Genomic DNA, 23,968 nt, shown 5'->3' with positions numbered 1-23,968 from the left:
GGACAGGTGGCTCCACACTTTGTGGCTTCCAGGCCACTCCTTGCAGAGAGGATGTGGGATTGCAAAAGGACCTCCTTCACCCCATTCACCCCACAGAGAGCGGAGGGCAGGGATGGTGCTCATTTCCCCTCCAGGGGCTGGTAGTGAGGCCAGACTGGCCCATGCTGGCCTGTCTGCCATCAGCCTGCACTCCAAACAGCGGGTGTGATGCAGTGAGGGGAGAACTCAGGGCTCCCTGAGTTCTATGCAGTCTAGTCCCAGCCCCATCTCTGTAATGTGGGGATGGAAGCTACTATGCAGGCTCATTATCGTAACTGAGCAACACGTGCAGGGGAAGTGTCTTGGGGGCCGGCGTTTATTTTTATTGTATTGTTTTGTTCTTCCTACTTTCCACAGATTTTACTTACTATGGCCAAGAACTGGCCCATGCAGAGATTAGACCTGTTTGGTCATAAACCCCTTACGTGCAGCAGGAACCAGGGCAGATTCCATAGCTGCAGGTGACTTCAAGCCAAGTGAGATTTAAGAGGATTCTGTAACCCTACACAAGCCTTGGCCAAGCAGCATTTTAGTGGCGGCCAGAGGATGGTTCTGAAAAGTAAAAAGCAATCGGCCCACAACTTTGGGGGCTGGGGTGGGCAGTTACAGAGAAGTCAAGTCATGCACGCTGCTCTGAGGGGCCTGACAGTCCAGCTGGGGAAACCCGCGGCCAAGGTGGGTGAATACAAGCGCAAGTTAAGAATTGAAAGGATGAGACGTGTACCGGTGCAGGGCGTGATGATGCTCAGGCTGCACGTGTGTCTGAGGACCCAGGAGGGGAAGCCATGGCATAAGGAGGGCGGTAAGGCCGGCTCAGAAGGTGGTTACGGAGAGTGCTTGGGAGGCATGATGTTTGCTTCCTCTCCCCTCTGCTCCTTAGGTGACCATGGGCAGGTGACTCTGTGCATTTCAGTGGCCTCGTCAGTACAGTGAGGATGGCGGCGTTTACATCACAGGCTTGTGTGAGACTCCAGCACGAGAGCACATGGACGGCGCTTGGCACAGAGTGTGGCACACAGTAAGTGCTCAAGAAATGCGGGCGAGTATTAAACAGGAAGCCAAGGTGTTTGGGATTTATCCTGAGGGGTAAACCCAGCAAGGAATGCCAAGGAAAACAAAGGCCCTGAATCCGATCCTTGCAAAGACACACTGAGGCAGCTCCACAGTGACGCAGACATCTTTTTAGGGAGAAGGATTTTCAGGGAAGGGTGGGCGATCCGGCTCAGATGGCAGGAAAGGACCCTGTGACCCTGGGCAGCCCTGGAAGCAGGGACATGGAGAGTTCAGGGACATTCCACATGTATCCCACCGGAAAGAAGGACAAAACAGAGAAGCGAGCTGGGAAAACGTCCATTTAGGGAGCAAATAGGGGAGGGGGCTGGTAGGGGAAAGAAGGGAAGACAGAGGCTAAGAGCTGGCGATGGCAAAATTCCAGGCTGGTATCAGCTATAGGATCTGGCAGAGAACGGACACGAGCTCCAAGGGAAGCCTCTGATAACAGTTCCCAGCATGCTTTGCTGAATTCCCACGCCTGGCTCTGGGGTTCATGGCGTTTTGAAGGCACACTGAGATTAGTTAGCTAAAACATAGGCTGTAACCGCAGGGTAGAGGATAAAAGACCGTTGAAATGAAATGTTTCCCTTTTTAACTAAGAGAGAAATCCCAGAAACTACATTAAATAAACAAACAAAAAACCCTCTAACTATAAAAAAAAAAGTAAAACTTTTTAATGGAAAAAAATACTATAAATGAAGTGATAGGTAGATATGAAAAATTATTTCTAACACAGATGAAAAGGAGATAATATCTGTTATATATAACACTCTCACAAAATGACAAGAACACTATTTAGCAAAGGATCTAGAGAAGCAATTCATAGGAAAGCAAATTTAAAACGCCAGTAAACACACCATGATGCTCCAACTTACTAGTTGCCAGGGAAAAGCAAATTAAATTAACATTAAGATTTCTCTTTATGCTTATGGGGCAGGCAGGGGGAGAGAGGGGAGCGGGATAAGAGAGAAACAGCTCTTAGTGTTTGGGAAATGAGAGAAAGAACTATTATACTTTGCTGGAGGAAATGTGAGTTGTTACAGCCTTTTGAGAAAGTTATCTGGCACCATTTGTTAAATTAGATTAGACAAACCTTTGGACTCAGCGCCATGCTTCTGAGACTCTACTCTGCAGACACAAAACCTCAGCATCTAAGGACGTAGAAGCTGACTGCAGTGCCCATCACAGCAGCCAAACACTAGAAACAGAAGGAGTTCCCATAAGAAGAAAGCTGTGCTATGGTCCATCCACATCACGGGCTATTAGGAAACCATTCAAAAGAGTGAATTGGAGAGCTCCAAACTTCCATGAAAAATTGTAAAGTGAGAATAGTAAGATGCAGAGAAGTGTGTACGATCCCAATTTTATAAAGCAACAACTAACAACCTACCCTTGGTGTGTGTATGTGTATACACACGTGCATGTGTATGTATAACATATACAGTTATAGAATTAAATCTTAAGAAAAACCCTTAAGTAATCTTAAGTAATACCCCCGTGTGCTTGCTGTGATCTCAGTTTTGTAAAATTGTGTGTGTGTGTATTTCAATGAATAAATTAGAACTGATTTGCAGGGGTGTCCACGATGTTTTCAAGGGAAAGAAAGCAAATTTCCAAGATATAAAATATGAAAAACATCAGAGAAAAACTTTTTAAATATTGAAATGAGAGTTTCAAACTCTAATACCCCAAATCCTTTGGGAAAGTCCAGTTTGAACAGGGGAGCAAATATCTGAAAACACCTCTGGAGTGAGCTGTCTTCTCAAAATATCAAAACCAGGGCCTGGGTGTTTGGGGACAGGACACAGGTGTGCAGAGGGGAGGGGGGGTGAAGTTAATAATTCCATTAAGATATCGTGTCACTAAGATGAAATATACGTGCCTTAAAGTTGTTTTCAGGCTCACAAACATGTAGGCCAATGTATCCCATCGGGGGCCCTGAACACATTTTTAAATGCTGTCCCTTCACTGTTACACGCTTGCTGCTCTCCGCTCAAGGAAGTGATCGATCCAAAGCCAGAATGTCCCCCTTCCCTTCCCTCTCAGCAAATTACAGGACGAGAGAAAAGAGAGAGAAACAAATGATTTCCTTTAGGCCTCATTCCTTGATGTCCTGTAGGTTTGGGACAACTCAGTAGAGTTATCACATTTCAGGGTGATAAACAGACTGTGTCCCCAGGGGGTCACGTATGCATCAGTTTTGAAACAGAAAAAGAGGACAGGGATGAAAACTGACTGAGTGCGGGGCGGCCGGATGGCTGTTGGTCAGAGCGTGAGCTCTGAACAGAAGGGTTGTCGGTTCGATTCCCACATGGGATGGTGGGCTGCGCCCTCCACTAGATTAAAGACAATGAGCTGCCGCTGAGCTTCCAGAGGGGCGGCCAGATGACTCAGTTGGTTACAGCGTGAGCTTTGAACACCTGGGTTGCCGGTTCAAGTAATTAAAAAAAAAAAAAAAAGCAAACCTCAGGGTATTAGAGAAAGTCTGCCTACAGTATTCGGTCCAGAAAATCGCTGGTTGGCTACTTCTCATTTATGGGAAGAATGTTGTTATCCTAGCCTACCTGCTTTCCTGGACAATCCCAGGAGGTACCTTTCAGTTTAACAGATGAATTTATTTTTAATTATGACACGTCCATCACTAGATCATTGTTCTGGGAATTAGATAATATCAAAGGTATTATTACCTCCTCACTGAATTCTAAGGCGGGTTGCAGGGTAGAACTCCAGACAGGAGGAGAAGACCCGGGTTCGAGTTCAGCTCCTGCCTCAGCAGCTATTAGACCCCTTAACCATCCCGAGCCTCAGTCTTCTAACCAGTAAAATGGATCAGTAATACCCAACTCACAGAGCGGCTGTGAGGGTTTAAAAATAAGCCGTGTCATAAAAGTATTCAATACATATTTGTTCCATCCCTTGTAAAAGACAGACACAGGCTCCATAAATTCATGTCTACAGTCGAATAGATCAAATAGAGAGAAGATGGGGCTTTCCTAATGGTTTCTTCACTTTATAAAAGGGTCTCCCATCAGGGGTTTCTCTGGTGCATGAAAAACAGGCTTTCCCCCAAAGTTTCAGTTTATGCATCACTTTTTTGGGGGGTAAAAACAAACAAGTATCCTGCCTTTTCAACAGCAGAGACATCCTCAGCCATTCTACAGGAATGTCATAACTGGTTGGAGGTGGGAAGACAGTCCCACGTTGGCAAAGTAAAGAATAAGTGGACTGGAGCTATGTACGTAGCAGCCCTGCCACTGATGTCACTTAGCTGGGGACTCAAGGACGAGAGTGCCATTGCTGCAGACCAAAGATGGCCTTCTTCCCACTCTCCGCATTCATATCTCTTACCAGTGGGTTTTAGGAGCCAGCCCGCCTGGCACCACAGGTGAACGGTGGAGCACACGGGCAGTTTATCAAGGGGTGGTGTGTTCACCTCACCTCGCCCAGAGGGGACTTGAGGTGCCACCCACAGGTCAGAGGGGGGGAACCTTTTTGGAAATCGTAGGCACCATGCTGATTATGCCATAGCTCTGTCCTTTCCAACAGGAACACCATAGGAAACACCTGTAGACAGCAGGAAGCTAGAGGCATTAAAAATATCTGCCTGTCCCTACAAAATAAGTAAAAATGGTCTTTTTTCTTTACAGGGAAAACAAACAAGGCAGTATCTGGTTGGAGCCATTTCCTCTCTGCAAAGCCCATCCCTCTTGCAGCCCACCCTCCCTGGGAAGGGATGGGCCTGGACCACTCGCTTCAACAGCCCAAGACATCCGGATGCCGGGACGGTTGTCAGGAAGGGTCTCGAGCAGGTTCCAAGCCTCCGTGCTTGAGATTTCTTCTGCAGGAGGGAGGGTTTGAGGAAGCTGAGCTCTGTGCTCTTCCTTCACAGTGTCCTAATCCCAGGAAATCAGTCCCTGGGAGCCACCAGGAGCAGGGATGACAGGCCCATTCGGCAAGGATATGATGCTGGGCTTGCAGGATCTGGCTGAGCCCATGAGCAGATGTGAAGGTGACAGAATAAGCAAACCTCAGACTCTGCTCTCTGCCCTGATACAACAGGCCACCCAGCCCAGCAAGTCTGTCTTCTCCACATGGTTGCATCTGTTAGATGAGACCAGCTCCTCTCCCCTGTTTCCAAGGGGCCAGGATTTCGCCTTTTCAAAACACTCCCCACATGACTCTTACATGTACTGACGAGTGGGAACCACTGCTCTGCTCTGCAGAAGACTGACGTCTGCCAGGGGAAGAGCATGCTAAGGAAACCACATAACACTCCGTGTACGGTAAACGCCAGAATGCAATGAAAGCAGACAAACTTCCAAAGCCAGCAGAGAAAACCCTGACCCAAAGGTATCTTTTGGGAAGACCCAGGATCTCAATCGTCAAAAATAAAATGCAGGTTAACTATAAGGCAACCCTGTACAATGATTGGGTTGGCAGAACTTGTTATAATGATAAAAAGCTAGAGCTGCCAGGATTATGGGGGAAACTGTTCCCTGAAAAACTGCTGTTGGCATGACACACGGATGAATTCTGCCCTCTCTGGAGGAAATAATCCAGGACTATGTAACAAGAGCTCGAAAATGCTTTGCTCTATTTTTAGAATATACATGAAGGAAATAAAGAAGGAAAGTGCAGTTTATACAAAATTATCTATAGCATTGCTATTCACGTAAAGGTGAAAAATTAGAAACCATCTGGATGTTAAATTTTAGAGAACTGTTGAAGTAAACTATAGAGCACGAAGGCAATAAAACACCAGGTTTCCATTAAAAATGACAAATAGTCAACATTGCCAATGTACGGAGATGTGCACAGAATAACAGGGAAAAAGGGGCTGAGAAATTCAGTGTTTTGTACACAGCGATGAGAGTCACACAGAAACATAAAATACACATGGAGGTGAATTTGGAAGGATGGGCAGAACCACGCAAGCCTCATCAGCTTTGAAGTTGTTCACAGTTTTCATAATTAGAATGTGTGTCCCCAGCTAGGCAGCAACTGGTCGGGCCCTGTCTACAAGGGCCAGGCCTGGCTCCAGTCTGACAACTGCTTGTATTTTCACCTAGGCCTCTTGGCTGAAAATACACCACAGTATCTGGCCATGGTGAGGTTTCAACTTTAAAGGGGCCCCCTTCCTTTTAAACTCAGAGGCTGTCCAGTCCAGATGATAAGACGGGAATCCCAGGCTCCATGAGGAAGGGGGAGCGAGGGGAGATAGAAGCCGGGGGTGGGAAATCTCCACCCAGGGCCTGGCAGCAGGGCACCGCCCTCCCGGGGGAGAAGGTGACTGTCTGGGTGATAGGAAACACCTGGGGGCCACCAGATGAGGGGGGAGCTGGGGAGGAGTGCAGCCCCTCTCAGGAACAACTGGGAGGAAGCCTGTCACCAGCTCAGCTCAGCCTCTTCCCGCTGGCCCACGGTGCCCCCATGACAGGGCACATGGGGAGTTCATGCCAACCATGGTCCCTGCCGGGTCTTACCCCTTCATCTTGGCTGGGTAGACACAGTCGCCCAAATAGAATAGTGACTGTGGAGTAAGAAGACCCCCATAGCAACAAAACTACCAGCAGGACGATGGGGAAAAGAGGGATAAGTTCCTGGCATAGGGAACAGCAGGAGAGAAAACCTACAGACAGGAGGGGCTTGAGTCGCCCAGAGTGGCCGGGAAACGCGGTGGTTAGTCTATAGCGCTGCCCTCTGTGTGGGCAGGGGAGCCGACGAGAGCTTATCTACCCAGAGCCCGGAGATGGAAACTGCACCTGGGGTGGAGGGTGTGGGGACAGGAAGGGGAACCCTGCAGCAACACTGCCTGTCAAGGAAGCTCGTGCCCTGGTGCCCTTTCTAGGGTGTGGCCCGGGGACAGACCTGACAGAAGTAGCCAGGCACAGACTAAAAGGTGTCCCCTGGGCCACAGGTCGGGTGTTCCGAGCCCTGGGAGCTGCGTTTCTGTCCCTCTCCCCATGGTGGGAGTGGTGACCCCACAGCAGACACCCTGTTCTCACCCAGAGCTGGAAGGGAGGCTCTGGGTCTGGGGTTTGTTATATGCTGACCAGTGTCCCCAAAACTCATGTGTCGTGGCCCTAACCCAGTGCCTCTGAATGAGACTGTACTTGGATAGAAGGTCTTTAAAGAGGTGATTAAGTTAAAATGAGGTCCTAGAGTGGGCCCGAGCTGATGTGATGGTGACCTTATCAGAGGAGAGTAGGACACAGATGTTTATGGAGGAAAGACCCTGCGGAGACGCCCTTCGTAAAGCCAAGAGGAGAAACCGGCTCCAGCAGCATCTTGACCTTGGCCTTCCAGCCTCCAGAACTGTGAGGAACTGGGTGTCTGGGGTCTAAGCCATGAGTCTGGGGCTCTGCATGGCAGCCCTAGGAAACGAACACAGGCGTTGACCTGGCCTATGGAAGCTGCCTCTGGGGCGGTGCCCCCACGTCCCCGCACCCACCACACGCCATGCATCCTTCTGCCTGACTCTGTCAACACGGCCCAAGTTCACAGCCAGAGCCATTGCCTGAGCTGTGATGTGCTCTCTTCCCTCCCTGCTCCATTCTTAAGCGGCGCTTTTATTTCTAAACCTCCAAATGCATCACCAGATAGATGGGGAGTCCCTGTAGCTCCTAACTTTGCCCTTGACCGTGGCTGAACAGTCCACGCTCCTGGTATGAGGCACAAAGCAGCAGGTTCCCCCGGTGTGGACGGCAGGTCTCTCCTCACCACCCCAGGGCCTCCTGGGGAGTCCCTGGGGGATCAGACCAGAGTCGGGCCCAAACACTAGAGAGTCAGGAAGTCCTGCCTGCCCCCCGCCTGTTTCCTCTGTGTGGCTTCAAACATGGCCTCTGCCTCTGAGCAGAGTGGTCGGGCAGGCCCAACCTGGCCTCTCTTCTGTAACAGCTGCTCCGAGCTTCAAAGGGAAGCCACATGAAAAGCAGGAAGCAGAGGCCCAAGTAGAGATGCATGGCCCTCAGCCCCTCGCCCCCCCACCCCCCACCCCCACTCACCCAGGCTCCACAGCGTCTGCTTCTCTTCGCAGGACCAAGTTATTTCCAGCTATTTCCCTATGTTTTCCAAAACACAGAGGTGACAACACCTCGTATCTGCAGAGCCCTTTCTTCCTTTTCCAAGCCCTGGACTATGAACACATCTCCTTTAATCCTCCCAATAAGCCAGGCAGGGATGGAATAATCCTGGCGAGGCCCCAAATCCTGGGCCGTGGACTCCAGATCCCACAGCAACAGAGCGATGGGAGGTGGTGCAGGTCCCGAACCCCTGCACCACATGCCCGCATCGTCCAGCTGGATCGGAACGCCCCCTTGGTTCCTCTCCAGCACACACATACCTACACACACAATGTACCTGCACAAGTGCCAGGAGCCACAGGGGATCTGCTTTTCACCATGGACACGAGAAACCCAGTCCCAGGTCTGCCTGCCCTTTCGAAGCCATGGTCACACCTGGCCATCTTCCTGAGCACACGGCCCTTGGAATGACACTGACCCTTCCCCTAGGCCTCAGGTAGAAAGTTCTCGGCCCTCTGAGGAGGGGTCCTCCCCCTCTCTAACTCCTCTCCCCGCCTCTGCCTCCCCAGTCCCCTCCATGGCCCAGAGGACCGAACAGCCCCCCGATGTCTCCATGCCATGTCTCTCCAACCCATTCCCTGAACCACAGCCAGAGGAACTTTCTAAAATGGAAATCTGATCATGTACCTCCCTGCCCCCCATTGCCTGCTCCGAGAATAAAATGAGTGGTGGCATAAAGAGGGGGCTTTGGAAAGCTTTACCGTTGTTCCCATAATCTCATCAGCCATGTCAAACACAGATCCGATTTAAGCTGAACCGGGCGCTCACTCTACGAACACAGCTGCAAGGCCCGCCCCTTAGCGCCCCACCCCACGCCCCACAATGAGACTGCGCCCCTCAGCTTCTCTGTGCAGAAGCCCTGGCACCTCCCACATCAAGTCCTAAAGAGGCTCTCCTGGTCTGCCAACCAGATCCAGCCCTTCTTCACACTCTTTTTCCTCCTGCCACTCCCCCAGCTGGAACACCCTCTTCAATCTCCAACTCTCCATCTCCTCCTCCTTCCTGATGGAGCTCAGGCATCACCTCCTGTGGGAAGCCTTTCCTCCGCCCAGGTCATACTCAGATCTGTCTTCCGAGCAGAGAGCTGTTCCAATACTTGCTCAAACTGCTGTCATCACCGATTATGGACTCCCTTGCTAGACTGCAAGCTCCTGAGGGCAGGATCCAGGTTTTATTCCCTTGTGTGCCCAGAATTCTGAGCACAGATCCGGACACAGTGGGCCCTCATCAAATGTTTATTAAGCAAACGAGTGAGTGAGTGATGGCGTCTCCTCCCTGACCCAGGCCTCTCGCCCATGACCCCGAAGGATTTCGGAGGAGCCAGTCCATCGCTCCCTAGAGGTCAGTGCAAACACTGGGTGTTGTGCTTCCATCTGTGACTGGTGGGGGAGGTTGGTATCCTCAGTCTCACTCTGCCCTGCCCCCCTGGCGCTGGTATGTAATTTCCCCCTATCTGCAGCTGCTCCAGCAGGAAGTACCAAATGATTGCTTCATTTCCCAGGGTGTCCACACCCCTTTCCTGCCCTCCGGTCCTGTCCTTGCTGGTGGAAGGGGACCCACAGGAGGCTGCTGTCCCCTCATGGTCCCTTCCCGGAACACGTCACTGAGCCTGTAGTTTGGGCACACCAGGTACAGTGAGCCTTTGCGGAAGGAAGGAAGGTCATAGCCAATTTGGCAACCTTCACTGAGAACCATCAAAACACTTAGATCCTTTGACCTAATAATTTCACTCCTGGGAATTGCTTCCAATTCAAAAGAAGAAAAGATACACGTACTGTTTATAGCTCTGTTATTTATAATAAGGAGAAAGTGGAAGCAAATGCCATGTCCCAAAATAGAAAAATGATTAAATAAATTGGAGTATATTTGTCTAGCAGAACACCATGCAGACATTTAAAGTGACAATCGGATTGTGTGCAAGGAGATTGTCTTGGAAATAACATGAAGTGAAAAGATAGAGTTGCGTGTACACTGTGTTCACAATTTTGTAACAATTATGCATGTAGCTACAAATAATGACACACAAAATTGGAAGTAGTTCTATTAAGTGAAATTGTCTTTTTCGCCCAGGTTATTTATTTATTTATTTATTTTTGGTGTTTTTTAAATGATGAAGGGGATAAAACTGAGGCTCAGAAGGGAGGAAAAAGAAAACAGGATGATAAATTTTTACAGTTTTACCTTAAAATGTTTAATATTAGCTTACTAATGGATTAATATTTTAAAACTATAGAGGATACCCTGAACACAAAGTCCTAGGGTTTTCTAAAAGGATTTTCTGTTGGTTGTGGTTTTATCGTTGTTTTAAAAATAATAACAAGAATATGCCTCATTCAGACCTTCTCAATGGGTCTATAAATTGTCAGAGGTGGGACCTGATTGCCACTAAAAGTACTTACAAGACCTTTGCCTGTAGGATAAACAATTCTGTCCCCTCTCCCTTCATTCTCTCCATCTCGGCTACCAAATTCCCAGCTTCCGGGTCACAGCCTAGGGGTTGAGGCCCATTTCCCCAGAGGCCTCCTTTCCTGGAGCTCAGAGAGAGTTAAGCAAATGAAAGATGAGAGCCCTGGGGAGGGCGTGTGGGCCGGATGAAAAATTCTAAGTCCTACATTCGCAGGATATAGAGATAAAGCCTGAGATTGAGGGTTTTTTGTGTGTTTTGTTAAGAAAAGTGTTAGTTTACGTGAAGTTTGTGGTCAGCTAAGGCACCTAACGCTTTGCATATAAATTGAAGTGCTCCTTCACTGTCACTACTCCTCCCGGCCCACAGAGGTGGCCCACAGAGGTGTCGTCTGCCGCCTTGTGCCTCAGGCTTCCCTCCTTCCCCCCAAGCTCCAGTTCGGAATTTCCAATTCTCAATGTCATGCCAATGCATGGACTGAAACTCAGCCTCTCCCATCCCAAACCAGCAAAAGTCTTCTCCCCGAAAATGCAGCCACTCTGATCTCTTTCCCTCCCACCGCTGCCCACGTGGCTGCCTCCAGCCAAATACCTAATACTGAGAACTCTTCCCTCAGTTTACTCCACAGTTTCTTTGCCTCTTGGATCTCAAGGCTGGCTCTCTCCTGTCACTTACATGCCACGTCAGGATGCCCTGTGCCCTGCACCTGTTTGGAAACCCATCAGATCACTTCCCCTCACCACTACCAAACTTTCAGCTTATGGAGATACCATCTTTCTATCTGACTTCCTCCGAGAATCCATCCAGTAGGCCCAATAAATATTTGTGGGATGACTGCACAAATGGATGTGTATTTCCAAGCCCGGTCTGTCCTACGCTGGTGTATGACATTTTCCTAAAGCTAAATAGAGGATTTGACATTCATCCCTGTTTAATTTCATGATGTTGGTTTTGGCCCAGCAGCCCTTCCTATATAAATCATTTGAACTTGAATATGTCATGTATCATGTTAACTATCCCAGCTGTGGGTCATCTGGATTCTTTCTATTTTTCATCCAAGTCATTAACAGAAACGTTTAACAAGCCAGGGCGAAGGACAGAGCCCTGTGGCCTGCCCCTGGAGACTCCTCTCAGGAAAGACCTGGATCCAAAGTGTGGAGAGCTCCACCATGGACAAGTTAGGTTAACCTGCTCCGAGTTCATCTTTCCAAAAAAGCCTTTGAAATACAAGTAATGTGGCTGCCTGAGCAATCAGACCATGCTAGTTGGCATAGGAGAACATGCTGCCAGGAGGCCTAGCCAGAAGCTCAGAATGGGTGTCAGCTGAGAAGGGCACTGCTTTGGATGGTTAGCTTTCCCCTTTCCAATCCTGCAGCTGTCTCAGCAGTCGCAGGGTCCCACCTGTTCGGCTCCCCAGCAGGGGCCTCCCATGCAGGTGTGAAAGGTGAAGACAGGTCAGGGAAGAGGTAATCCAGGTCGGGAGAGAGAGGAAGAGGAAGAGGAAGGAAGCATCACATCAGGTCTCCTTCCCACTCTCCTTCCCACCCCCACCTCGCCATTTCAACGTTCCACCAGGGAGATCCCACGCAGCACACTCGCCATCTCTTTCTGTCCCTTCCTTTGAAATGCATTGATTGGGCCAATGAGACACCCCTCTTACAGGTGTGGCTTCCCTGTAGCTCCGATCTGCTAGTCCATGCCCAAGGCTCCCCCATTTCTCAGGTTCTAGTCTGGACTTATGTGGGTTCTGTTCCAGCACTGCCCCCAAGGACCAGCCTTCTAGAGAAGCGGGGAGCTTTAGCAGCTGAGGTCTGTATGCTGCATGCACCGACCACCCCTCTCCCCGCACACTCTCCGGCTGGAGAACTTCAGATGGCCTCTGGTTCACCCTGGGTCTCAAAGTGGCACCAAAAGCAAGGGAGGTCCTCTTCTAAGTGACTATAAAATTCTACTTACTGATTCAATCACATCACACCTGGTATGTGTTAGGCATTGTTCATGTGTCAGGCATTTACACCAATATGAACTCATTTAATCCTTGTAACAACCCAGTTGTATAGGTACTGTGATTGTTTCCATTTGACAGATGGGAAAACCAAGTCTCAGAGAGTTCACAGGAAAGGAATCGGCAAAGTCAGGATTCAAACCCAGCTGTCTGGCTCCTGGGTCTGTGCTCTTCACCCCTACATCCTGCTGTTCTCCATGAAGCAGTACGGAGCCTGCATTCACATCTTCGTTCAAAGGGGTGCATTAAAAATATATTATGCTCACTGTAGGCGATGAGGGCCAACAACAGGGGTTTTCAGAGGTTACTGCTTAGTTTAAGAGATAAGGGAAAGTGCTTTGAAAAGCAAGAGTGGTAGAACCGTAAAGTGTTTTCCTTACCACCATTGCACAGATCAGAGCCTTTGAGGTATATGGTTTAGCCTATCATGGAAGCCTCAGCTTTGCTCCTTTGCACCAATGTCACCTTCTTTGTACAACCTCTGTCACCTTCCATTAGGCAAAGAGAACACCAGAACTTTCTTACAGAAGACACACTCAGGTTGTTACAATTTTTTACAATATCCACATAAATATTAATAAGCATATCCCCAAGCTTTTATGGGATATTTTAACTCTCCAAGGTACATTCGCAAATCATCTAATGCAGGGGTGTCCAAGCTTTTTTCAATGTTTTTTACCAAGGGCCATATGCGGTAAAATACACAAACAGCCGGGCCACTCACTCGAGGTGAAGTACGTATTGCCTCACCTGGTTTATTTAAGTAAACTAAATATATTTTTGGAATTTGCTGCGGGCCAATTAACAATGGATTGCGGACCGCAGTTTGGACACCCCTGATCTAATGTATCATGCACGATCTTACTTCAAACACAGCCTTTTAAGGTAGGTTAAAGCAGGTACCAGTTTTACAGATGGAGGGACCACGCAGCAGACTGAGGCTAGTTTCTGACTCTGGACCTGAAACTCGGGTCTCAGCACCCCCCTTGGCCTGTCCCAAAAGCAGTAACCAGACAAGGGAAACTTAAAGGGAACAGAGGGGAGAGAGCAGTCCGTTGTTACTGTTTTCTTCCAATCCCACTGCCTAATTCCAAAGCTCCTTGCGGGCCCACTTTCATTAACCCTTCCTTAGGCACCAAGGGCAGCGCTTATACACAAGGCTTATGGAGAACAAATGGCAATCCTAAGTGTTTTGTACATACATGTAGAAAAAGGCACAGATTCCCTAGTCACCATGGAGAGCGCTTCCACAGCTAAAAGGCTGATTACAAGCTGTCTCTCTGGTTGGCATGACGCACGGAATTGGCTGTAGCAGGGCTCAGATGTGAGAGACATTTTCAACAGCTGCACCTAATGGCTTCTGTTTCTATTCCACTGACTCCTCTTCCTGCAGAAATAGGGTGTGTCTTCACCCCGTGACTTCCCCACACAAGCCTACCTGCCCCTCCTAAGGATGCCCCAGAGCACGAAGAAGAATTGCAATCACTGAAAACGTTCCTTGGGCTTGCATGGCAGTTTTTGTTTCAATCAGGAAGAACTTGCTCAACCACGAGAGTTGTGCAAGGCTCAAGCGAACGAGCCCTGAGTGGCACAGACACACGCTTCCTTCCTCAGCCTCCACACCTTCGTCAGCCTGAAACACGGTCTTACCTCCAGACCCAGCTCCATGCCCATCTGCTCAGTGAAGCCCCCTGAGACCCCCCCGCCCCAGGGCCACAGTGGTGCTCGTGAGGCCTGTCTGGCTCTCGTCACTTGGGACACAGGGCAGGACTGACTTCCTCAACCCTGTGGTTGAGTGGAGCGTGTGGCTAGTTCTGACCCTTCCGGGCCAGAGCCATGGCTGGGGCAAGTCCCCCAGAACTTTCCTTCCCTCTTAACAACTGACAATGCTCCCTATGGTAGTTGCTCCATCACCTGGGTCACAGAGGCAGGTGACAATGACGTGGAGCAGAGCCTCCAGCCAAGCCTTGATGGGAATGGAGGAGGAGTGAGGAATAAACCTTTGCTGTTTCCGCCACTAAGACTGTGGAATTGCGTTTTAGAAGCGACACGGTAGCCTGTCCGATCACAGTCACCTGTGCTCGTTTGAGCAATTAGACTGACGACTCAAAGCCTCAGAGGAGCCAGTCGTGTTGTTCTGCAGCCACGTCTTCCGTTTCGCCCCCCCTGCCCCCCCCTCCATCCCCAGACCGCACGGCTCTTGGGAGGAGGTACCGTGGCGCGTTAACTCTCACTGGATGGCCATGCGGGCAGTGCATGGGAATGAGTGGGGCTGCAGGTGGAGGTGTGAGCGGGAAGGAGAGAGTTCTGTGTGTGTGGCTTATTCCCAGGGGCTGCTTTCCCTCAGAGAAGGTGAGACGGCCTTTGGTGTGTTGCCCACAGCATTCGCCTGGCGCCTGGGGCGTTTCAAACGGGTTCCCTCCCTCAGAAGGAGGGTTCATGTGCCGGCTTCAGGCAGAGTGTGCCTGTCATTGGGCGGGAATTGGGCTGAAATTGGCTGTGCGTCCCCAGGGCTGCCAGGCGGCCCTGAACAGGCACCACATGGGGGAGTCCCCAGCAGAGAAAGCAAGTTTTCTCCCCTTACAGAAGCTGGCTTTGAACTCCCACATACCTGAGAACTTATCGAGGTGCTCTTGTGTTTTTCATGTCATGCCGTGTGTGTGGATCTTGTTTCCCCAAATAGAAGAGCGCTCCTTTTATGGCACCGAGTGTAACTTATATTTCTCTGTACTGCCATCCAGTCCCCCCACTTCAAACACCTTTATCTTGCTCTGTCCTCCAGGACTGAACTGCGCGTCGTTCCTCGCCACGCACCATGTTGTTTCTGGCACCAGTGGCTCTGCTCTTGTCACTTGTCACTCCCTCGGACTGGAAGTCTGTCCCCAACTTTGGTCAATTCCTAGTCATCCATCAGAACTCAGCTTAGAAATCATCTCTCCCTGCCTGAGCCCCGGGCTGGGTACGACACCTCTTCTCTATCTGCCTGAGCTCAAACCCCTGCTCTGCTCCTGCCGGTTAGGAGATTTGAGAACTGGCAGGTTGGCACGCTCATGTTTGTGTCCCCCATGCCTGGCAGGCAGTAGGCCCTCAATGCATGTCTGTAGGACCGAAATGCTAGTGTGTGGTATCCTGTGAATTGTTACTGATTCATTGTGGGAGAGCCTGCCTGGGAAAGCCTTGTGAGTATTATGCTGAGTCCAGAAGCCTGGATGTGATATGGTGCCAGGAGGTTCGGAACCAAAGGCTGGGGACATCGGACGATGCAGACACTTAGATTCTTGGCTGGAGAGAACGTCCAGCTCCAATGTCTGGACCTTCTCGATGCTTCCAGCGGGCGACCCCACACTACCCATTAAGGATGGGCTCTGATGGCATCTTAGGAGGGTGTCTCACGTCCACCTCTGCTCTGCCAGGGAGCCCCTGGGGCTCGCAGCTGTTCCCCCAGAACAGGATTTGACCCGTCCACGTGTGACTTTACAGGTAAACCTCATGGGCCCAGCAGTCATTTCCCACAATTCCCAGGAGAGAGGTATTCAGGAAGCCCAAAAGGAAAACGGTGGGCGTGCTCACTGCCGAAAAGACCAGGGTACCAGAGCGGGGTCCTCTCAGGTCTGGCTCGGGGAGGTCCCTTCAGGAGAAAAGCGCCCGGAGGGCCCCAGAGCAATCATCTTCATGTGGCGACTAAGTTTCTGTCCGCAGCCATAGCATTGTATCCTCTTCTGCACGGGGAGATTAAATTGTCTACACAGGGCCCTGAAGGCCGGACAGGAGGTGGACATTGCTTTTGCGATGGAACTGATCTTCTTAGGGCTTAGGCTCAGCTACGCCCCGGAGGAGAGGAAAGTTGCAGGCTGTGAGCTTTCCAAAGGCCCAGTGCTGCCTAAATCCCGAGACAGTCTCACCGTCTTTCTCGGGGACTTGGTGTCATTCCTTACGATGTGGCAGGGGGCACGTAGAGGGTTTCTTCCCACCCAGAGCCTTGAGATAGCGAGCCAAGGAGGGGTGGTCAGGCTGGCCCTGCAAACCTAAAGCTGTTCCTGGAGGAAGGCAGAGCTGCCTTTGCAGTTCTCTGGAACCCAAATGCTTTCTCTTGCCGCCCTGATAAGATTACGGGACTGCTGAGCCGCCAGCGTTCAGATTTCCCACGGAACCAACCGCGCTCACCAGGCTCCAGCCGCCTCGCTGTGAGGAGCCTCCGAGTATCAGGCTGTGAAACCTGACTCCCTTCCAGGAATGCACACCCGCCCCTCCTGCGATAGGGCCAGGCCCTTCCGGCCGACTACTCCTGACTATCCCTACATTCCCCCTGTCATTGCAATCCAGCCAATAGAAGGTGTCTGCTAAGTGCAAGCCAGTGTTACCCGAGGGGTCCCACAGAGTGCCTGGGAGCCAGACAGGAATGTGGGGGACTTGGGGGTGCTCACAGACTCCAGCTCTCAGAGGCCATGCCATCCCTGATTATGACCCGTGAGCTCCAGCCAGCAGCCAACACAGGGCTCTGCAAGAGGGTGGGTCCCAAAACGGCAAAGGCTGTTGGTGAGACTGGGGTGGAAAATATTTAGTGGAGTGAAAAGACATGAGTGAAAAAGTAGGTTACAAAATGAACACATTATAAGAGAGGTATTCTCTCTCTCTCTCTCTCTTTCCCTCTCTCCCTCTCCCCTTTCCCTCTTTCCCACACTCGCACTTTGTCAGTAGTACAGATAGTCTATGAGGATGATATCATAGCCCAATAATTACTGAGTGACATTTAAAACACAAGAGCTAGTATGTCATCGATGCTCAATAAATACTAAATACATGGATGAATGACAAATAATATCTGTAAAGGACTTGGTGTTGCCTCGGAGAAAAGGGTTCCCTAATTGTCTCCATCTAAATTAGAAATTTGTTACTTACTCAGTGGCGATCAAGTTTGATTTTCACGAACTAAATCCTTCATTTGTTCATCTAAACAGTAGACTCATGGTTGTGGGAGATATGTTTAATTTTTATGTGTCTGCTGTTTAGTTGAACAAAAATTAAACTTTTTGCGAGGACTCCTAGGCTCTCTGGTAGTGCCTGCAATTTTTACTTAAGCAGCTAAGAATATGAATTGAATTTCGATGTGCCAAGTCTCCAGCTTTACTCTTTACTATAGACTTCTCTCTTCTGGGCTCCAATCTACTATAACTTCCCCTATTATCTCTTCTAGACAAGAATCATATTTGCATCACCAGAGGTCTGTATTTCTCATGGGCTCCTGGACATTTCTGCTTAGAACAATCATAGCCAGCGTATCGAAACCTTCCTTTAAAAAGAAAATCGGATCTTTCTCCCATCTTCAATCATTTATTTACCCATTCAATGAGCGTTTATTGAGAGCCCATCAGGCCCCTAGATATCTAAGACATGGCCCTGTCCTCAAGGAGACGTCCAGGGAGAGGCCAGGTAGGCAGACTCTCGTTGCAATGCTGCCTGGCACTCTAATTTGGTTTGAACAAAGTGCTCTGAGGGCATCTGGGAAGGCTTCCCGAGGTGGAGACATTCGAGCTGCAGACGGAGAGGTGTTCCCTGTTTCTGCTCATTCATTTATCAAGCCAACGTGTCTTGAGAAACGATATGGTTATATTCTAGGCACTATACTAATCTCTGGAGACCTAAAGACCAGTAAAGTAGCCCCTGCCTACAAGAGGCTTCCAGAGCCTTGAAAGGGGCACCGCCATTCTCCTTGGCGTCCTGGACAACTCTCCGGGGGCCTCAAACACCTAAGTCATTTCTAGCCTCTCCCGCGACGCGTGGTCTTTCCTGTCCCACCCTTTCCATTCTTACTCTCAAAGCCTGGACTGTCAGAGAAGCTCTTTAGCCCTGTTCCCTTGCTCACAAACTGCTATTCCTGTCCTGTCAGTTTTGCTACATCTTAGTCACCGTCTTACTCAATAGCTTTCAGTGTGTCCTACTGTCCAAGGAGCAGAACTCAGGGCCATCCCCTATCTGGCCTTGGAGGGCTACCGCTGGCCTCTGCCTGCATTAGAAAAAGCCACCCCTTTGGGGCACAGACAAGCGTGAAGAAAAAGTAAGCCTTTCCTCTGGATGGCCTGGATTCTAGCTCCCACCTCACCCAGTTGGCCGGCATCCACTGCACTCAGAGGCCCTGTGGTATCTGTCTTACTACTGTCGTAGCTTTTCTCTCACTGCTTCTTACCTTCCTCTCCAGTCCACTGGCCGATGCTCCTGAACGAAGCTGGCATGTTCTCCCCGCACCTACCCTGTGCCTTCTGTTCCTCACCACCCACCTTTCTTTCAAGGCTTCCTTGGAATCTCACCTCGTAATTCTGGAACACTGTAGGACTTACAGTCTGCAGCAGGCTTCCATCTGACACTGATGCATTTGTAAATCAAATACAAGACAGGATATACTACGTCTCATTTCCCTACAGGATTATGAGCTTTTAAAAGTCATCTTGTTTATTCCAGAGGGCTTAACGGGGGCTGAAGTAATGATGGAGCTTGTTGATAATGATAAAAGTGACTTAAAAATAGAAGAGACTTCCCAAAGACTAGCAGTCAGTAAGTGGGTCCTACAGGAGGAGTGTTGAGCAGGCCTTGTTGGTCTGCTGTGGATTCCCAATCCTGGCAAATAATATAACTCAGTGTCTCCCCAAATAGCATGGTCCCTTCGTGTCTCAAAAGTAGAGTTCATTGCTCAAAAGAGGGCTTTACTCTGAGATTTTTTTCAGGAATTCCTAAATGCCACTGCCGCATATCATGTTCTGCCGTAAACAGTTTCCTTCCTGGCTGAGAATCGTCATTTCCCGGGCCTCTTGGTTTCCTCTTTACTTCCTTTACCAGTGCTAGCAGTGGTCATTCTTTATTCAGACATCTTGACAAAGAAACTTCAAAAGCGGTCACTGCCGACCAGCAAATCCGTGCCCTGCGGCAGACTCAGGGGGCACTGACTAGCTTCCTGGATGGCTGAGCGGTTCCCTCCCAGCCCCATCTTGGTAGAAACCCCCATCAGTTACTACCCATCACATCTTGGTTTGTAGACTGGAGGGCCTTCTCTTTCTGTGGCCCCCCTAAGCCACACAGGAAGTAGCTTGGGTAAGTTTCAGGGTCTGTGCCACACACTGTTCCTTCCTCAACCGAGGAAGAAGAAAGTGCCTCAGAGGAAGGAGTCCCTGTGTGTCCTCCTAGAACAGAGTTCAAACTTGCCCTTGGCCCTCAAGCAGCAACCTGCTTTTAAGCCTAAGACCTCTAGTCCATTTCTGCAAGAGATTAGACAGGCCCCAAATCAGACTGAACCTCTAGGCTAGAATCTGGGGTACGCTGTACGCTCCCAAGTGAGGGGACCCACTTCTAAAGCAACTTCTGCAGTACCTTCACCCAGCCCGACAAGCCGGCTGTCCCCGGGCCATCTGTGTCCCGTGACCTGTGCTTTAGACCTCTGAGTAGATTCGTGAACAGCTGAGCTTGGTTGGGCCTTCCCTGCCCTCCCCAGGCCCCAATCTGCCTGAGTTTCCCTGAGACTCCCATGGTCACCCTGCACTTTATAAAACCTCCTGGAAGGTGATCCCTGCCCCGTGAAGACAACTGGTTGGGTGGGATGCCTGAGTGCAGGATGCCTTCTCAGGACAAACCTGCTGTCCCTGCAAAGAAGCCACAGAGCCACAGGCCAAGCTGTGAGGCTAGCCTGGGAGAGCCTGGACGGGGAGGAGGCGGCAGAAGCGGCAGAATCTTGCCAGTGCTGACCACAGCCTTGGGAGATGTTTTCCTTTTGAAAAATGCGGGAATCACCTAAGAAGCTACATGATATTTGCACCTTCTCCTTTCTTCTGTTCAAAAGCCCCAGGTCCCACTAAGACAAACTTAGGGCTCAGTGTCAAGTCTCCATGTCAAGGGGGAAATCTCGTATGGTAGCCTCAAGATGTGTGTGGGGGAGCACACTCAGCCACTCCTCCAGTGGAGGGTGGTTCCCAGACAGAAATGGCCAGCACTGCCACCCCCCACACACACACCCCCACACACACCCAGGGACATACAGGGGACTCCCACGGTTTATCAGAAACCGTGCCATTTGCCCACAGGGGGAACGTTTCAGGAACCTCTGAAAGATGTGGCAGACAGAGGTGGGCTTGAGAAGCAAGGGAAAAAACCCAACTCTCTAACAGGCCAATCTTCGATGGAAAAGGGAAGCCGGCAGGGTAGAAAGAAGTGCCTCGATGCCAGTGCTGTTTCTCTTTCAATACCCATCTCCAGATCCAAGGGCTTCCGCTTTCTTGAGAGCTTGGCTCACACATTCACCCATTTACAAAGTTGGCTGCACCCAACTGGTTCGTCCTAAGTATTTAAGTCCCTCTCCAAAGTACCTAGATCCTAGAACGGACCCCTCTCTCCCTCTGCGGTCCTCCCACTGCCCCCACCTGCCCCCAGGGGTCTCCCAGGTGCCACCCAGGCGAGCTCTGGGGTTGGCAGAAGCACCCGGCAGCGGGCGCAGCCTGCAGCCTTTCTCCTGGGCAGCGGGGCCAGCCCTGCGCGCCCAGCTCCGAGCCCGCAGCTGCCCTGGGAGGGCCCGCTCCCTGCCCACCGCGCCCGCCAGGCGTTACCTCCATGTCCTCCAGGTGCCACTCCGCTCCTCCGCCCCAGCGCAGGTCCTGCAGTCCTCGTTCCTCCCGCCCCGCTGGCCCCGGCTGCAGCCCGCGCAGGGCAAGTGGGCGGCCCGGCTTGCTGCTGCGGGGACTGCCCCGGGGACGGTGAGGGAGGGGGAGGGGGGAGGGAGTCGGGGAGGAGGGGGGAGGAGGGAGGAGGAGGAGGGGGAGGAGGGGGAGGGTGGGGAGCAGGGGAGGGAGGCCGGCCATCAGGGTTTAAATTTAGACACAAATCTAAACAGATACTGTCCCTTCCCAGGGCAGGACCGGAGTGAGGGAGCCACGACTCCATTAATGTGCCCAAACATGGGATGGGACAGCCGCCGGGCCCCTCTTCCTCCAGAAGTTTCTCCAGAACCCGGGTCTTTCCAGGGTTTCAGTGCTTCTCACCGCCCCCTCCTCCTCCCACATGCCTTCTCGCGTTTTCTTGCCCTGAACGTTAGAGTTATTCTTTCGTTCTTGTTATCGCCCCTTTTCCGTTTCCTTCTTTTGGGTGCATCCTTACTGCGTCCTTCCATTTGCCTCATACCTGGTGTTCCTGCGCGGTCCTGGCTGACACGTGTGTTAACTCCTGCAAGAGAGTCAGTGCTGACAGAGCCGTGCCTGCTCAGAGTGGAAGGGACAGGACCACCTTTCCCTGTCATCTCTTTTCCTGGGCACCTCCTAGTCTCACATTTCCACTATCAACCTCTCCATCCCTCCTCGGCTTGTCCTGAGGAGGAGGAGGAGGAAAGGGCACCCAAGCGCCCTGCAGCGCTAAATCTCCTCTCCCCGTGACTTGATCCATGCACTGGGGGTTGAGGGGCTTTCAGCTCCCATAAGCTGCTTGCTCCTTAGGATGTCTCCATTCCTATTCCAACATGGATCCCCACTATCCTCCGATTCCCTAAGGCCCAGCACAGACACCCCTCCTCCCCCAGGGAGGACCAGCCCCTGGCTCAGAGAACAGGCTGCCTGCCAGGGAGGGATTTGGGGGCTGGAATCTCAGCAGCTTCTTTCTCTGCTACCAGTTCATATTGTGGCCACCAGCCTCGGGGTGCAGAGAAGAGAAGCGGAAGTACCTTCAGAGATTATGCGTGGGGGTTTGGCTAGCTGGGTGCCTCTCTGGGGTCCTGCAGCATTCTTGCACCCAAACCCCACCCCAAGCCCTGACCCACTCCCTCCCTCCCCAGGAAAGAGAGAGGCTCTAGGAGGAGGACAGAGAGCCGATGATGGTGAGCGCTGTGCCGGGAGAAACTTTCCGGCTCTGAGATTGCTGCTTTGAGTGCCAGTCTTAGAAACATGGTCTCTTGCCTGTCATAGAAACTTCTAAGGCCTGACTTCCTAAAACACCAACAGCCCGAATGCCAAAGTGTTTCCTAAGTTTTTATAACTCAGCTGAGCACAGGGGTGAGACCCTTGATTTCAGAAACAGTTTGAGAAGTTGAATTCCAGCTCTGCTACCTTCTAGCTGTGTTTCCTTGGACAAGTCACTTAACCTCTCTGATCCTCACTTTCCTCACCTGTACAGTTTAGTAGGCACTCTGAAAAGAGTAACCATGCTTATTATAAGCATAGTTAGCCTCGTGTACAAGCCCAAATGGATAGTAACCCAATATTCCTTTTACTTAGAGGCAGGCATTCTGGGGCTCAGTGGAAGGGGCTGCTACCCCCAGGAGTTAATGGCAACTCCCCTCCCATTCCAGCCACACTAGGGCAGAATTGGCAGCAAGAAAGAAACTTTTTTGGAATCTTGCAATGTGGGTTGTGTTTGTGATTTTTTTTCCCTTTCTTCTTTTTAAAGGTGTGGGACTAAGTTGGTGATGGGAATGTGTGTCATCTCTGGCAGTGTCGTCTAACCCTGACTCACAGGGTCCTTTTCTTCCTGCCTTCACTGAGTCCTCCTTTCTGCTCAGAACGGGGTTGCCCCAGCACAGGTTTTTGGCCTCACACACAGGAGGGCGGAAGTGCTACCCAAAGGAAGCCACTAGGCCCAGATAGCATAACAGTCACCCAAGGTGACTTGTACCCCACGCCCTGCTCAGGCCCTCCCTCTGTGGCCAGAACCCACGGCCCACAGTGCAGACGTTCTGCCGGGGCCATGCTCTCAGGTCTCAGGCCACACAGAGTGGGTGGGACACTGCTCTGGAGCTCCATTGGCCCTATGTGGAGACCTTCCCTGGAGGAAGGACAGGAAAATAGGGAGAAAGGGCCTGAGGCCCAGAGCTCAGTTTCAGCAGCCACGAGTAAGTGTGGGAGCTAGGATCCCCTTATCTTCGCCTCCTGGCCTTCCAGAAGATTCCCAGAAGCCAGAATCGAGATAACACAGCTAGTAAACACCCTGTTTTTGCTGGGTCACCTGGGTTTGTGACGCACTGCTCTGTGGGCTGGGAGGTGACAACCCAAGGGGAAGGGAAGGTGCCTGTAGGGAGGTTCCCCTCCCTCCCTGCTGGGCTGGTTGGCTCAGGAGGACCTGCTTCCTTCATTCCCCTGGGAGTCTGGAGAAGCCCAGCAGTAAAACAAAGGCCAGTAAAGAACAGGAGGCAGGAAACACCTCTGGCAGGAGAGACATGACCACAGCCTATAGCTCCAGGCACACAGCGGGCCTTCTGTAAATATCTGCTGAATGAATGAATGAATAGATGAATTAATGAAGTGAATGAGTAGGATCTTTGCCTTTAAACCAAAATTCAAGGCAAAATCCTTGAATTAAATCGATGGATCTCTGATGGGAGAAAAGACCCCCTGGGAGGAAAGCCTGGGTTCGTTCAGTGGTCAC

At 50.9% G+C, this 23,968-nt stretch overlaps 1 protein-coding gene across 3 annotated transcripts in view; it reads right to left on the bottom strand.

Moving 5' to 3' along the window:
• RCSD1 (RCSD domain containing 1) overlaps positions 1 to 22,209 on the bottom strand; it is a 48,579-nt gene extending 26,370 nt beyond the window's left edge. Inside the window, exons 1-2 of one of the 3 annotated variants that reach the window (XM_074321973.1) lie at positions 21,740 to 22,209; positions 21,169 to 21,301 (exon numbers count right to left, since the gene is read on the bottom strand). In XM_074321973.1, coding sequence (XP_074178074.1) covers positions 21,169 to 21,174 — 6 coding nt within the window. In that variant the 5' untranslated portion in view covers positions 21,175 to 21,301; positions 21,740 to 22,209. Of the gene's footprint in view, positions 1 to 21,168; positions 21,651 to 21,739 lie in introns of those variants that run through there. The other 2 variants (XM_019747403.2, XM_019747402.2) reach the window with 2 other exon arrangements.
• Positions 22,210 to 23,968: the final 1,759 nt, after the last annotated feature.

Source organism: Rhinolophus sinicus, linkage group LG17 (assembly GCF_036562045.2).
Source record: "Rhinolophus sinicus isolate RSC01 linkage group LG17, ASM3656204v1, whole genome shotgun sequence".
NCBI classification, from domain to species: Eukaryota; Metazoa; Chordata; class Mammalia; order Chiroptera; family Rhinolophidae; genus Rhinolophus; species Rhinolophus sinicus.
Note: the sequence above shows the minus strand (reverse complement) of the source record. Positions and strands in the feature narration are given on the sequence as shown.